The sequence below is a fragment of the Sparus aurata genome, chromosome 15 (assembly GCF_900880675.1).
Source record: "Sparus aurata chromosome 15, fSpaAur1.1, whole genome shotgun sequence".
In the NCBI taxonomy this organism is placed as follows: Eukaryota; Metazoa; Chordata; class Actinopteri; order Spariformes; family Sparidae; genus Sparus; species Sparus aurata.
Window position 1 is genome coordinate 26139266 of NC_044201.1, and position 15105 is coordinate 26154370.

The window sequence follows — 15105 nt, forward strand, 5'->3', positions numbered from 1 at the left end:
TAACTCGCTCTTTCTTCCACTCCACGCTGAAATGCTCTTCTATGTGTTTGACCCCCTTTTTCATGGGGCCCCCTTTGCTCCATGCTTCACCAACACCCTAGACATTAATACAGACCCCCATACACACACACACACGCACACACACACACACTACTCTTGCTCCCTCAATCACACTGATAGCACTGGTTCCAATTACCTCCCCACTAAGTAGTGCTGCTGGGAAGCCGAATTGAAAAGGTGGAGTCGAGCCTGTGGACCTTGAAAGAGCGCAAAGGAAGGGAGAGGGGGGACAGAGAGGTGAGGAGGGGGGAGGGTGTAGATGGAAAGCTATATGACCAAGGCAAGAAAAAACGAGGAAAGGGTGAGAGAGAGGAAGGAGAGAAGGTCTTGTTCTGAAAAACTGAAGACAAGCACAAAGGAAAAGGTGGATGGAATCATATGTACGAATAATTTTTCTGCGTTGGGTTTGAACTGAACGTTTGTGGGTGGAGTCAACCACATCAGGACGATTCAGTCTGGGTCAAACAAGCCTGAGCTGTCAACAGATGTTTCAGTTACAGAAGTGTTGTCAAAAATGGATTTCTATCTTTTTTGTATTATTCATACACCGGTACCTTCTGTAGTTAGATGCTCTTCTCTCTGACAGCGAGTTACTAATTGATTAGATGCTGATATTTTAACAGAAAGTATACAAACTTTGCTATATTTATCTTTTTAATAGATGAAATACATATCTTGCCCCCAGCGTTTGGTCATATTTCCCTCGCTGTACAAACAGGATCTCGAATATCAATATTTTTGAAGGTATTTTACAGAAATTCCACCATCAGCCTTTCAAAGGGTCTTAATGCTGTCTTTTCAAATCGATTTGCGTTATCGAGGCTTCTTGAGACTGGGAATACACCGAACTAGCTATACGGAGCCATTTCATGTTTATTATCAGTTGTTTTTAACATTTTAAAACAAGTCCCCATCTATTTCAGTTGTTTTTGAGATCTCTGCAACACTGTTTCACTGTGATGTTCTGGAAATGTTTTATGGACTTCAAAACCATCTGCACAGGGTTGGAGAAGATGATGACCACAGTTATCTGTTAATTCTCACTTACAACGAGCAACTTCAAGCACTTTTTTTTTTGCCCCAGTGACCAAGAGAGCAGCAGCTCATCATCAGTGGAGAGCGACACAGAGAAAGAGGATGTTGACATTTCACCTCTCGCTCTGCCCTTCGCTTTAATTAGGTTGTGTTGTTACTTTAACCTGCTGGTCGGCTGATTGAGTTGAGGTTGAGGGGGTTAATGAGGGCAACCCCCAGCTTCACCAAACTCTTTTTAACTTCCAAACTTGCCCAAAGAACTCGATAACGCACCATCGACCTGCTAAAATGCTCTCATTTAAACACACACACATAGATAACATGCACGACTCACCTCTCCTGGAAACACCCAGCATGATATACCCCCACCCTTTATCACCAGACCCCCACCCCTTCAAGCCCCATTGTTTCCTATCTAACAATAGAGGCCCTCCAAGCCTTTTTTTCCAACCTTTTGTTAGAATGAAACACTTTAGTGTCGGGCTAAATTGAGGGGGAGGAGGAATTGCTGGTAGGGGGGTGTTTTGGCGAAGGCGGAGGTGGAGGTTGCAGGGGGTGTACGTAGAGGTAGTTGTAGGGGGTTACTCAGTCCTTTGCATTTTTTTTTTTTATATAATTGGCGCTGCTCTGTAGATCCCTAATTAGCCTTTGATAATGAGTTGATAATGTAACCAATTAGGTCATTCGTCAGCCAAGTCAAGCAGACGACAAGTTTTTTTTTCTCCACCTCCCTGCCCATTTTTCTTTTTCTTCCTCTTCGTGGGTCTTTGGCTCTTGATGTAGCTCGTTAATTAAATCAAATTGTGTGATAGCCGAATCTGATGCCGACTCTTTTGTTCCCCAATGAGAGCTTGTACTGTTTCTTGTTAGATACGCTAGTAGTAAGGCAAGCTGTGTCTGCTGGGTTCACTCCCTATCTACCTCCCCTATCTGACGCCGGGCTTGGCAGCGCTGGAGGAGGAGGAGGTATCGCACGTCTTTCGGCAATCAGCTCATTGTTGTCGCTCAGATGAGCAATTAGCGTTATTAAAACGTTAAGTCCTTAACACATATCTGATAGAAGTGTTAGTCAAACACAGCGCTCCTGGATAACAGGTGTGCCAGGAAACAAGTGTGTGTGTAGGTTCAGCAAATGCCCAGGGATTATGTTAATTGTTTAATGTTAAATTAATATGTATTTTCAGTTTTGCATGCTGGTGCTTTTTGATTTTTGATTCAGCTGTATGATTTTAGCAAAGAAAAACTCCTTGAAACACTTTATTACCAAAATGTCATATCTGCTTTGATTCTCCTGGACTAATTGTTCTGGATGAAATACAGATGATGTCACATTTGCCTGAGATATTTCCAGGGGCTGCAGTGAATCCTGAAAACTAAAAAAGTGATCGTCAGGATTTGATGTCCGTCCCTCAGAATCAAAGAGCAAAGACTCGTCTCTGATATCAGCATACAGAAAGAAATATCATTTTAGAAGAAACACAGTGATGAACGCAGTTTCCAAAATCCTCCTTTGTTCACTTTAACTATTTCCTACGCACTCATCATTTTGAACCACATTGTCTCTTAAAAAGAACATACTGTGGCATGAGTTTACTATTTCTAAGGGAACTATGTAGTGCAGACATTCACAATATTATCGTGATAATCATCAAAATATTATGAATCTTAAAATAAAAACAAAAGATGCTGAACTAAAACATACAAGCATTTCACTTTAACCTACTTTTTGTTAAAAAGCAAATATTTTTATTGCATCACAGAGAAGACGCATCTTTTTAAAATCTCATATAAGTAATCATAAATCATGAGTTCACATAATAATACATAAATGGAGGTAACCTCATTTCCCTGTTGTTTTTTTGAATCTCTAGTAATACATATCAGGCAGAATTGGATGTATTTGATTAGATTTAGTGTCAAAAACTCCTGAAATTTGACTTGTGTGCATTTAACCAGTCTACAACATACTGTATATCACATCAGACATTATGAATAATCAAAACTCTGAGACTGAGGAACAAACAAGTCTGTAGGAGTGTAAATCTAATTTTTTATGTCTGATATTCTTCCCATAAAACACGATGATAGTATAACCACAAACTGTGTGACTGTGGACAAGCAACAGGTTGTTTCCCGTCCTCTGTGCGATATTGACAGTATTTGAACTGAATTGAAGTGAATTTACATACATATTAAAATACACAAATAATCATAAAACTTTACAGACATACACAAGAATTCTCCCTAAAAAAAAAGGGAACAAATTCTCAGCCATCACATCTACACATGATGGTCATAAACCATAAAGGTCAAACTTTGCGTCAGTGTGCTGCAGTTTGAGCTTCCTATCACTCAGTAAAAATGCCTTAAAAAAAGTACAAATCCACACTGAACGCTCACATATGTTCTCCCCATCGATCCTGTTTGACAGTAACCCACAGACTGCAAACATGCAGACATAAGCCCGTCTATTAATGTGTTGTAAGCGCTGCTGTGTGCCAGTTAACCTAATCCCTCATTTATTTGGAGGTAACCCAAATATCAGTCAATATCGGGCTCTTAGTGTCCACCACCACCACCTACTCCCCCCCCTCCTCCCCTCCGCTCTACTCCCCAAAACTGGCCCACTAAAACGCCCCTCTTTATCAGGCGCTGCAACCCCTAAAGCTCTTATATAAATAAGATTAGTGTCGCGTTTGAGCGTCGGGGAATAAGAGGTGTAATATCTGATGGTTTTATATGCAGTATTATTGTTATCCCTTCTTAGTCGGGCTGATACTCCTCTCCCTCTCTCCCTCTCTTAGTTCTCAGTTTGTGTCTCTCCCTCTCTCATTTCATTCGTTTATTCTTTCTCTGGGTCCCTCTCTCCAGATTCAGACAGTATTATGAGGAGCTAAGCTGGAATAAAGCGCCCCGGCATCAAATGTTCATATTGTTCTCTTCTGTCTGTCATACAATCTCTCTCTCCCCGCTGCTCGCTCGCTCTTTCTCTCTCACATGAAAAACCCTTGTTGTGAATTTCGCCTTCCTCACTTCTTTTATGTCTTGTTCATCATCTCGCTGCTCTTTCTTCTCCCTCGCTCACACACCTCACTGTCATTTCAGCCTGCTCTCCTCCTCGCCTGTTTTAATCTTCCGCTGCTCTGTTTGTTATCAATTAGGAAGCCTCACTCATATCTAATTGAGGGGCCATGTCCTCGTTCACAGCGGCTGAATTAGCCACCTCAGTCCTGGGAGCCGATTTAGCTTCTTTTGAGGCCATTTTGTTGTCGGCCATTTTCACATTTCCTCCTAACTCGTCGCCACAGAGGGCAGGCACCACACTATAATTACCCAATCTGTTCCCATTCATACTCTTCAATTTCAGCACCTCTCTCTCATTCTCTTTTACTCCCCCTCTCTCCCTGCCTCAGTCCCTCTCTGCTCCCCACCTCTTTTGGAAACCAGCACCCCCCTCTTTTTCTTTTTTTTTCACTCTCGGGGTACAAAAGCTGGGTTACAATATGGGGGTATTAGGGCCGGGTGCAGGCTCAGCTGGGGGCTGGCTTTAGCCAGCTGAGGGTTATCCATGGCGAGCCCTGAGTCACGGCACTGATGTCCTGTGATGTCGCTGAGGCGGAAGACTTTCCTTAACACGCTGTACCCTTTGATGGGCCCTCAGGCCCTGCTCTCAGCCTGAGGAAACCCTGCGACCCTGAGTCGCCCCTCGTTGGGTGCCAGGATGAGGGTGTGATTCACTTTCTGTTCAATCAATTTAAAAGGTTGAGTGTTGCAGAAGTGCAGTCTTTTTTCATCTTCATTTCGAATTGTTCTTATCAAAGCATTTCATTTGGAATCTGGGTAACGAGAGCGCAACTTCTCTTGCATGTTGTATATTTGTATGTTTTTAATGGTTTGCTGTGCTGCAGTATGTTTAGTGTTTATTCTTACAAGTCAAAGTTAAAGACACATTTCACTGAGGTTCAAAATAAAGTCATCAAAGCTTTCCATTTATTTGAAAACCAAAAGAGAGAGAAAGTGAAAAAAAAACAAGGACGTATGAACAAAAAAACAGTAACTCAGACATCTATACAGGAAAGAGACTCAGAACTCCTTGTGCAGAATGTTAACATGTTATAAAGAATCTATATTTCTATTTTCAACATTGTGTTTACTGTGTTCCTTCAGACTGTTTCCACTCCCGGCCACTCATTCACACTGGGCACTGACCAGTATGTTTTCAGCCTTTACTGCTGGTTATTGACAGGCTTCACTGGAGCAACTGGGGCAACGTGTTGATTGTTGTTAAGGCTGTTTTTTTGATTTCCTTTGCAGCTGTTTGACCAGATTGTTTTCACCCCTTTTATATCCTTCTTCCTCCCTGTCTTCCCTCTTCACCTCTAACAACTATTTTTTAATAATTTTTATTTACCTTTTAAAACTCTATTCTGCCAGAGGTTTGACCTTTTTTGTTTCCCATACTGATAAATGTGTAATTTATTGATGGTCATTGATGCTTTTTAGATCATCTTTTGAACACAAGTCCTAAATTTTAACTCTGAATCAATTATTATCACACACGTTATATTTTCATATCAGGATACTCTCTTTTCAAATGAAACCAGTATTATTTTATCCTAATTTTAAGATGATATTACTCCTGGAGCTCCTACTCAAAACTGAATTAGAATTAGCTCAGTATGGAGTACATGTCCCTCACAAGACAATTTAGATTTGAATCGAATTGAATCTAATTTATTAAGACTACGTTTTGAGAATTCATTTCTGTTACTCATGTATTTAAACAGATGAAATGACCTCAGCCTCGCTCGTAGCCCCCGAGCACCTTTAAAACAGGAACAGCTGTCTGATGCACTGTGCTTTTTAATGAATAGTATGGCAGCCTTGAGCTTTAAATCAGCCACCCTCAGACATCATTTAGCAATATTATCTCTCTTTATGGCCCTGCAAGACTCAAACAGGGAGATACAGAGGATACATGCTGTTTCCAATATTGTCGCGGGCTGATATAGTAATGTGCTCGGCTGGATATGTTTCTCCGTAAAGAGAGAATACCAGCGTTTCTGAAAGGTGAACAGTCCCTCGCCTCCTCTCCCACTTTTGAAATGTGACAGATAACATCCTCCCTAGTTCAAAACCAGGGAGACGAGGGTGTGTGTATGAGGGGAGGGGGCTGATTTCAAAGTTTTTGGAGGAACCGGCATTTCATCCAACCGGTGCTCTTTCTGATGTCGCGCTTCAAACGGCTCATTTTTTTTCCTGTCATTTCATCTGTTTCTTCCTTCTCCCGCCAAAACACCGCCCCCCCACCCACCCCTCCAAAAAAAAAAAAAAAACCTATTGTCATCGGAGCCTAGATTCATTTTAGATTAACGTTCACGTTTCTTTCTTTCTTGCATTACCTTCAAAGGACCTCCATTATGTTGCCAGCGATAAGGGCGAGGTGGTGCTCGCAGATGTGGCCAAGAGGAAAGCTAATGAAATCGAGGCCCAGGCCGTCGCAGGCAGCGGTAAGAAAAATAATCATAATGTCGAACCAAAAAGACACCAAATGTGAACCGTTATTTCCCCGCACATCTGAAATGAGAGGTGGTCTCATGATAACCTCGGTAACTCACCCACTCCGACACACTTTTCTGACATCTAACACCAGGTATTTTCTCAGGCTCTCACCTTCGTTTAACAGCACAAAGGAGAATTTAATCAGATCATGTTGGGTAGAGTAATATTCATGTACTCACACAACCTGTTTTTTAAAGACAAAATCATCCAACTTGATGATTAAACATGAGATACTGAATAAAGTTTGTATCAGGCGTTACGGAAAGCATGAAACGGCAACATCATTACACAAAATCTATTTATCTTCATCAAGAATAGTAGATATAGATCATTCTAGATATATATTTTTTCACCCAAACTGTATTAACAGTGTTGTGATATAAAGTGCAAAACAAAGTCTTTAATATCAGACTAATTAAATAAATTACACTGATGTTGTTTGGAGTTACCAGCAAAGGGAGGAAAACCAGCGAAGGACCATTTTTTTTTTTTTGTCGTTACTTCAGGCTGTGCTGCTGCCCTTTGACAAACACTCCCGAAAGCACATACCAGAGGGGATCAAGCCGAGTTCCTGATTACACACACACACACACACACACACACACGCAATTCCTCACAGAGGCTTCAAGGGCCAACGGGTGAGCAGAAAACATTCAAATTTGTGAGGGAACTAGATGAACATGTCTGATGAGTCCTTCATTGGTGCTTAAATCACACCAGAAGGCAATGTGTTTGAGTTTATGTGTAAGTGTATGTGTATGTGTATGTGTGTGTGTGTGTGTGTACTCGCGCACAACCAAATGAGGCGAGAGAGGTATTTAACTCCACTGTATAAGGTCAAACCCCCGAGGCTGAGCGTCTGTGTGTTTGTCTGTGAATGAAAATGAGCGTTCGTGTAACTATGAGGCCTGTTTGCATCCAGTTTCTTCTCTTTTTTTTTTCTAATGTGATGCGTAACACGCACACTCCTCATAAGCCTCTTAATTATGTCCTCGATGATTTACCTCCATCACCTGCAGCACGTCCTATCCTTGGACAGCAGCGCTGCAGAGAAAGAGGGAGGAAGGGACAGAAGAGGGTAGAAAAAAGGGGGATGACAGAGGAAAGAAATGAAGAGAGGGAGGAGGGAACATGGGAGAGATAAGGGGTAAATAAAAAAGTTGATAAATGAAATAAAGGTAAAATGAAAGACTAAACAAGTGAAGAAAATAAATGAATAAATGATGGTTCAATAATTAACCTTGTGCAGCTCACCCGTTGTTCTTATCTCTCCTTTTCCGGTTTAGTCTATTTGCTTCTTGTCACTAATGCCAGCTTTTGTAAATAAGTATGTTTTAAAAAAAGGGTTTTGATTTGTTCCTACAGTCTGCTTTAAATTCCTAACGCTGGAAATAAACAAGCATGCAGCCGTACATTAGCTTGATGTTTCTATGATACAAAATTTAAAAATCACTTATGTGTATGAGCACTATGTCAACACAAATTAAAATACATCTGCTCACCTAACCACTAAGTAAAAATCTGCTATCCAAACAATAAACAATTTAAGCATTAATGATAACATCGTTTTCAGCTGTTAGGGTAACTGAACAGCAACTAGCTGGTGAACTAAGTGGAGCATTTAGCAGCTAAAGAGCCTGATACTAACCCCGGGAGGAGGTGGAGACCAAAAACGGAGCTTAAAGTGAGTGAATATCAACAATCCTAAATGTTTGACAAGAATGCTCTGTAACAGCTGGATGTGTAAATAAGCAGCTGTATTGTTACAAATTCAGTCGTTATCTACTCACACAAGTTATGAAAAGCCGGATTCTCCTAAATAACTGAAGTAGTTGTTTTACGTCAAAGTCTCCGGAAGCCCCAGATCCAAATTTGATTTGTAAAGATATGATTTACACCGTCTGAGGTCGGTACACAAGCTCAATTGGGTGTTGAGGGTGTAAATAACGTCTTCTAAAACCATTTTAAGATCTCAAGGTTTACGAGAGATCCTCATCAGTCACCACGACTATAATAGCAATAACGTAACCAGCTGATCCCGGCAGTGTGTGTGTGGCAGTTAGCTAGAATTACTACATAAATAGCCTCTGTTTGATATCTGTCAGTCATATTCTTCAGGATCTGGTAGTCTTCAGTGCTGTAAGCTATATTATTAAACTGGTCAAATGTAGGTGCAAGATCAAGCAGCAGACGTCCACCAACACAACAAAAAGACAAAACAACAAGAGTCGGTGCATTTCCGTGGCTGGGAATGCTAATATGTCAAAAGAGGGAAGAATAAAACAGAACAGAAAATTAAAAGCTGGAGAATTTTTTATTTTTTTATTTGTTTTCCACACACTGATGCACGTTAGCCATCAGTGTGTTACGTGTTAGATGGTTTGACTGAAGGTGTGTTTGAAAACACACAGACACACACTAAAGAGAAGGATATTGACATTGTGCACAGCCACAACGGTTAAACTGAGGCCTTTCTCAGTAGTGTGTTGCGTGCGTGCGTGTGTGTGCGTGTGTGTGTGTGTGTGTGTGTGTGTGTGTGTGTGTGTGTGTGTGTGTGTGTGTGCGTGTGTGTGTGTGTGTGTGCAGTTTTGTGTCAACGTGCAGACAAGCAGACAGAGCATATTAACAGAGCAGAAAAGCCAGGTTATAAATAATGAGTGGCTCGCTTCAAGCAGAGGGCTCCAGTGAACAGGTGTCTCGCTTTACACACACACACACACACACACACACACACACACACACAGCCCCTGGCATGGCCATCACACACCAGTAGGCTCAGCTCAGCTCTGAAGAACACACTACTTTATACTTAACTATATTTTAGAGGTAAATCTTGTACTTTTTACCCATCTGCATTGATCTGGCAGCTTTACTTATTCATTATGTTTCAGAATAAGTGACATTTTTTGGCTAACTTTTATTCCACAATGATAAAACTAATAAATTATGTTGTTTCTGGTTTTAATGAAATAAGTATATACTAAAAAGTGAGAGGCATTTTTGAACATGGCTCCTCAAAGCGAGACAAGCAAACAAAAAACTAATATTTGTTCTCTGATAAATGTTTATTCTCTGTTGGGGTTTGTGTGTATCTAACAAATAAGTCAGTGTGAGCGTTACTCAGTGGAGAATTCATTCCTAACGTACAGTAATTACAGTGTGTTTTGCAGATTAATCAGGATGAGACCTGCTGTTGAAATACAAACAGCGTCTCTAGGTGTGTTTGGTTGTTGTATCATCACTTAATGCATCTATTTGAATGTGTTGGAAGAGTGGCTGCTTCTATATATTTGAACACATACAAGTTCAGTTCCTTCCACACTGGCTCAACACAGCCTCGTGTCATCAGTCACAAGCGTTTTAAAGTTCCCACGGTGCAGCTACAAACACATTTCCAGTTTGAACGCACACAACACACACAGATATTTGCTTGTTCTCAGTCATTGTCACACACGACAGGTCAAATTCAGAGAGGCCCTCGGAGACATACGTGTTTGTGTAAATATGTGTACAGTATGTGTGCAGTTGGGTGTGACGTGAAAAGCAGGTCATGCCGAATCCTGCATGAACGATCTATTTGTAATAATCAGTTAGTTGTTAAACAGAAACGTGAAAGCAGGGAACTCAGAGACCCGACACATCCTGCTGTTTTCTTGTACAAACAGTGAATGACCTGCACCGAGCAGCTGCTTGTTATGGAGGCAAATACACACATTTACTGCACATGCACACACACAACAATTTGTACATTTTACACTCTTGAATGTTGAGATATTATGTATATATTATTGTATATATTTCTTTATCAGAAGTCGTACAACATAGATGTTTTGGAATTTAGGGCATCTCTGAAATACTTGGATACAGCTGTTATCGAAGCAAGATTCAGTGACGTATTGACCCTTTCTTCTTTTTTAGGTTCCTAAATTCCTACATGTTTTTTCTCAGACTTCACTTCTGATGAATCTGCTGTGAAAAATGGAGTTAGACACAATCAGTCATCACTATTGACCAATCATAGGAGACAAGACATCAGTTAGCCATGTTTCCATAAAATGTCAAAAATGGGAATCTGGTGCATTTCCATAAACTTTTATGAGCAAACGAACTCGGCTGTAAAGCGTAATTTCGTCAGAGGTTGACGTGATTTAGGCTATGTGGAAGTAAACAGAGGCTAGAGGTAAACAAACCAGGAGAAAAAATAGAGAGACGTCTTTGGGAATTACTTTTGATAGAGCGAGTTGTAATTGTTCTTGCATGTCAGCTTGCATTGGCCATGTATCATGCCGTCCACAGGCGACGTTCCTTCTGCTTACAGACGTGTTTTCGCAGGGTGTTGATCAACACCCTGAATTATTTAATTTCACTCCAAGAAAATCATAGAAACAAGTTGATTTGCATTGGAAAGACGAAGCATTGGAAAGATGAGCATCTCTTCTGCTTTTGTTCGCATGATCTCTCTCTGGTATTCGCAAAAAAAAATGACTCAATACCACATCTAGTGGTTCTCTAAGGTTGACGTCTTTTGCGATTCACCAGCATCAGTCTCGGACTTGGAATCAGATTGGGCAGAGACGGCATATTTCTATGCACCTCATCTCATATTTATCTGCATGCATTGTGAATCCTGGTGAACAGAGATTCTGCCTTTCGCTTGCACACATAAACACACAATAGAGGACACACATTTCAGCTTAGCAATGGTCCCTTTTTATAACAGCGTTGGAAATCGCTTATAGCTGTCTGGCTGACAAGTGTGTTGATTTGGATAGATACGGCATTGTGAGAGGCAGAGTAGCGAACAAGTGCGAGGGAAGGCCTCTTTCTCTTCCTCTCGATCTCTTTTTCTTTGGAGTAGCGTTCTGCCAAGAAGAGAAGCCAAGTCGTTCGCCTGATCGTTCCGTCTCCCCCTCACAAAGGCTGATGTGACTGCGGGGCCTTTCAATGGGCAAAGAGACAAGAGCTTTATCTGAAGATCCACTTCTCCACCTCCTCTCCTCTGCTTTCTTGGTCGTTTTGGTGAAAGCCTGTTAGCTCCGGTGTGTGTTGAAGGAAAGCAGCGTTTGATTCCGTTCCCCTCTCAGCTTTGTTGGTTCACACAACCTCCAGTACTGTTCGACTTCTTGTCTCAATTTTAGAAACTTTACTGGCATGAAGATTGTCAATGTGTGGCGTCTAAATGTACTCGAGTACAGGCAGCTGTCGAGAAAAATCATATAGAGATCAAAGATTATAAGGCTGATAAACACATAGACACATTACTAATCAGTGCCAATACACGTTAAAGAGAAACGTTTTGATCTCACAACGATCTTCTTCAGACTTTGTCATGCAAACAAAGAAGAACATACAATATAGAAACGGATGACGAATTGATGGAAAAACCTGAATAGATCAGTTGAGATCAAAGTGACTTCGGAAGCTTCCATAAGGACACAAAGTTGCATGAATGGTTTAAGAAAAATGACTTGATGCAGACTTTGTAGTCCAGAGGAGAAAAATAAGGACATTGTGGTAATGATACAAAGTGGGCTGTCCTTTAATTCTAAACTTAGGTCAATAAAACAATTGCTCATCCTCATCCCTCTCTTTCTGTGTTGGTGTGTGTGTGTGTGTGTGTTTTTGTGTGTTTGTGTACCCTAGAAGATCCACTGAGAGGCACAAATGGTGTGTCGTGTGGTTCCAGCCTCGGGGACAGACAGACGGAGAGGAACCAGAGTGCAACAGGACCTTCGTACGCCGGCACTCCTGCAACACAGTGAGTTACATTTACTGTGTGTGTGTGTGTGTGTGTGTATGTGTGTGTGTGTGTGTCTGTGAGTGAGTAAGCTAAAAACACACACACACACACACACACACACACACACACACATCTTCACACAAACACAAGGACACTTTTCAGACTCAAGACCAGGTGCAATTGGGGACAAAAGCTCTGTCCCCAAATGGAAAACAGCAGCTATTTAGAGGAAGTCTGAGTAAGAGTGAGGTAGTGATCAGAAGAGTGTGTGTGTGTGTGTGTGTGTGTGTGTGTGTGTGTGTGTGTGTGTGTGTGTGTGTGTGTGTGTGTGTGTGTGTGTGTGTGTGTGTGCTTCCTTTCCAGTGTTTCAAGTGTTCTGGGGACCTTATTTTCCTCCAAGAACAGCTTGTTTATTCAGTTATGGAAAAATCCATATTTCTTTTTCTTAGTTTGTCCTACTACCTCATTAATGTTGAAAATATTGATATATTTTAGTTTGAATTTCTTCTACAGAACTACATAGTGTCCCTTCAAAACATTACTGTCTACTGTGGCGCAAATCAAATACATAACTTCTTTTTCATTTGTCCTTTAAATGCAAATGTAACTTAATGTCTTGATGTTTATGACTTTTTTCAACAAAAACACAACCTGCTGCAGCCCAAAACGACACTTTGAGAGCTTGAGAGTGACTTAAAACAGTAAACTTGTGGGCCAGACAGCTAAACAATGAACTGAAACTCACTGTAAAGATGTGACAACTTTGCCGTTGTTCTAATATTGTCATTTTATACATTGCTTTACAATTAAAACAAAATATTAAGTCAAACTTGCTCTAAATGAAGCCCAGGAGAGATCTTATGTGCAGATGATTCCCTGTTTTACTAGCACGTGTCATCTCCTCTCCCACAGTGGTTCACCATTGTCTGTACATGAATTGCATGAGAGCGTCTGTGGCCAAATGACCCAGCTGCAGCCTAAAAGCCTTCACTCCCAGTGACATTTCAAATGTCAGTGCCACATCAGTTCCGGGTCTTACGCTTCCAGCGATCCCAACGCTGAAACCCGGAGCCACATTTTAAAAACTCCACCGGAGTCCATTTTCACCATGGTTCAGTCTCCAGAGTGCAGACGCAACTCGCTGTTTCAGACTGATTGTTTAATACACTCGTCTACATGAATGACGTGTTGAAGCAGTGTGACTAAAGACACACTGAAAGCATCCCTCTTTTTGTCTCACACACACGCACACACACACACACACAAACAGAAACATACAAATATAGCCATCCATGTCTCTATTATTGTGGGATGGCTGGGGGGAGCGATGGAGGGGCATTCCTTGTCATACCCCAACTAACATATTGGAGTATTTATATGGGATTTGTGTGCATTAGATAAAAAAGCGCTCTTGTTCTTTTCATCCTCATAGGCTTTTCATGGCTGTTTGACTGTAACACTGATGACTCTCTGTACCCCCCCACCTCCAACCCCTCCACTCTGCGATTCTCTAAGCCCCCTCCATCCATCCCAAATCCCTTCCTATCAGCCAATTTAAACAAGCTGGGTCCAGAGAGAGAGAGGGAGAGGGAGAGGGAGAGGGAGAGAGAGAGAGAGGGGAAGAGACTGAGAGAGATGCTCCGTCCTAAGCTCTTTTTAAAAACAGTAAAAGGAACGAGAGCAGAAAAAAAGAGTGGTAAAGAGGGTTAGGGCGATTTGGCAGCCAAAAGCCCGGTCGTACTACCCCAGGTCTTCCCCTGCACCGCTGACAGAGGCTAAGAAAGCAGATCCCCAAACCCCCCAAAAGATAATGGCCACAGAGAGAAAGAGACAAAAGCCTCTGCTTTTTTTTATTCCACAATTTCCCCCCTCCTTTAGAACATTTTTGTTTTTTCATATCGAACCCCCCTCTTTTTGTAATCTGGTCTCCGATGAAGTTTCATTGTTTCTCATGTGAAGCCAATGACAGCTTAGCTGAGATGGAGTAGGGGAGGCATTGTAGCGCAGGCGTTCTCCCGTTTGGCTCGCTGAGAAAAGAGCAGAGAAAGGAGAGGGATGCGAGCACAATGGCAGTTCGGGGGCTCCTCGCACGATTCCCGCATTCCCCAAATCCGACTCTGCTCGCGGAGAAGTGAGCGAGAACGAGACGGGAATCTGGGAAGCATCCCAACGTTCCTTTGATGGCTGCTGGCCTCTCTCACTCATCACATATCTCCTCTGTCAGTGGAGGAAGGAGGACGGAGGCTATTTTTTATTTGTGCTCAGCGGAGGCGAAAGTTAATGTGATGTGATGAGAGTCGAGCCTTTCTATTCGATAAATTCACTTCAGTTTGTATGTATTTGTTTAATATTCTTGTCCAGAATCCATGAGAAGAAAAGGGTTCAGTAGCTCACCTCATTTGCTGGCACAGATTATAAAGCCTGATCATGAATCCCCAAACAGAATTTTAAATTCCTGCCTCCAAATCCACCAAAATCCAACAAACTGAACCTTTAAAGACAAGCTGATTCATGTTCAGTTGTCCCTCTGTAAGGTATATATAATATTCTTCTTTGTTAATCTTAAATTAAGATGTAACTCAGTTTTATTTTGGTCTCTCAGCGCTGATGGACGAGCCAATCAGAGGAGACCGCAACCAGAGAGCGTACGTGTGACCGTGAGCCCAGATGTGTTCAGGACTCTGAGACAAACAGGTGTGTCTGCCCGT

The 15105-nt window shown here is 41.7% G+C and overlaps 1 protein-coding gene across 6 annotated transcripts in view; it reads left to right on the forward strand.

The window, feature by feature from the left end:
* Nucleotides 1-15105, forward strand: part of wdpcp (WD repeat containing planar cell polarity effector) — a 74709-nt gene that overhangs the window by 55988 nt on the left and 3616 nt on the right. For 5 of the 6 annotated variants that reach the window (XM_030442480.1, XM_030442479.1, XM_030442481.1 and 2 more), the window contains 3 exons: nt 6506-6605; nt 12301-12415; nt 15000-15091. In XM_030442480.1, the coding sequence (XP_030298340.1) occupies nt 6506-6605; nt 12301-12415; nt 15000-15091 (307 nt within the window). Of the gene's footprint in view, nt 1-6505; nt 6606-12300; nt 12416-14999; nt 15092-15105 lie in introns of those variants that run through there. The other variant, XR_003986983.1, reaches the window with a different exon arrangement.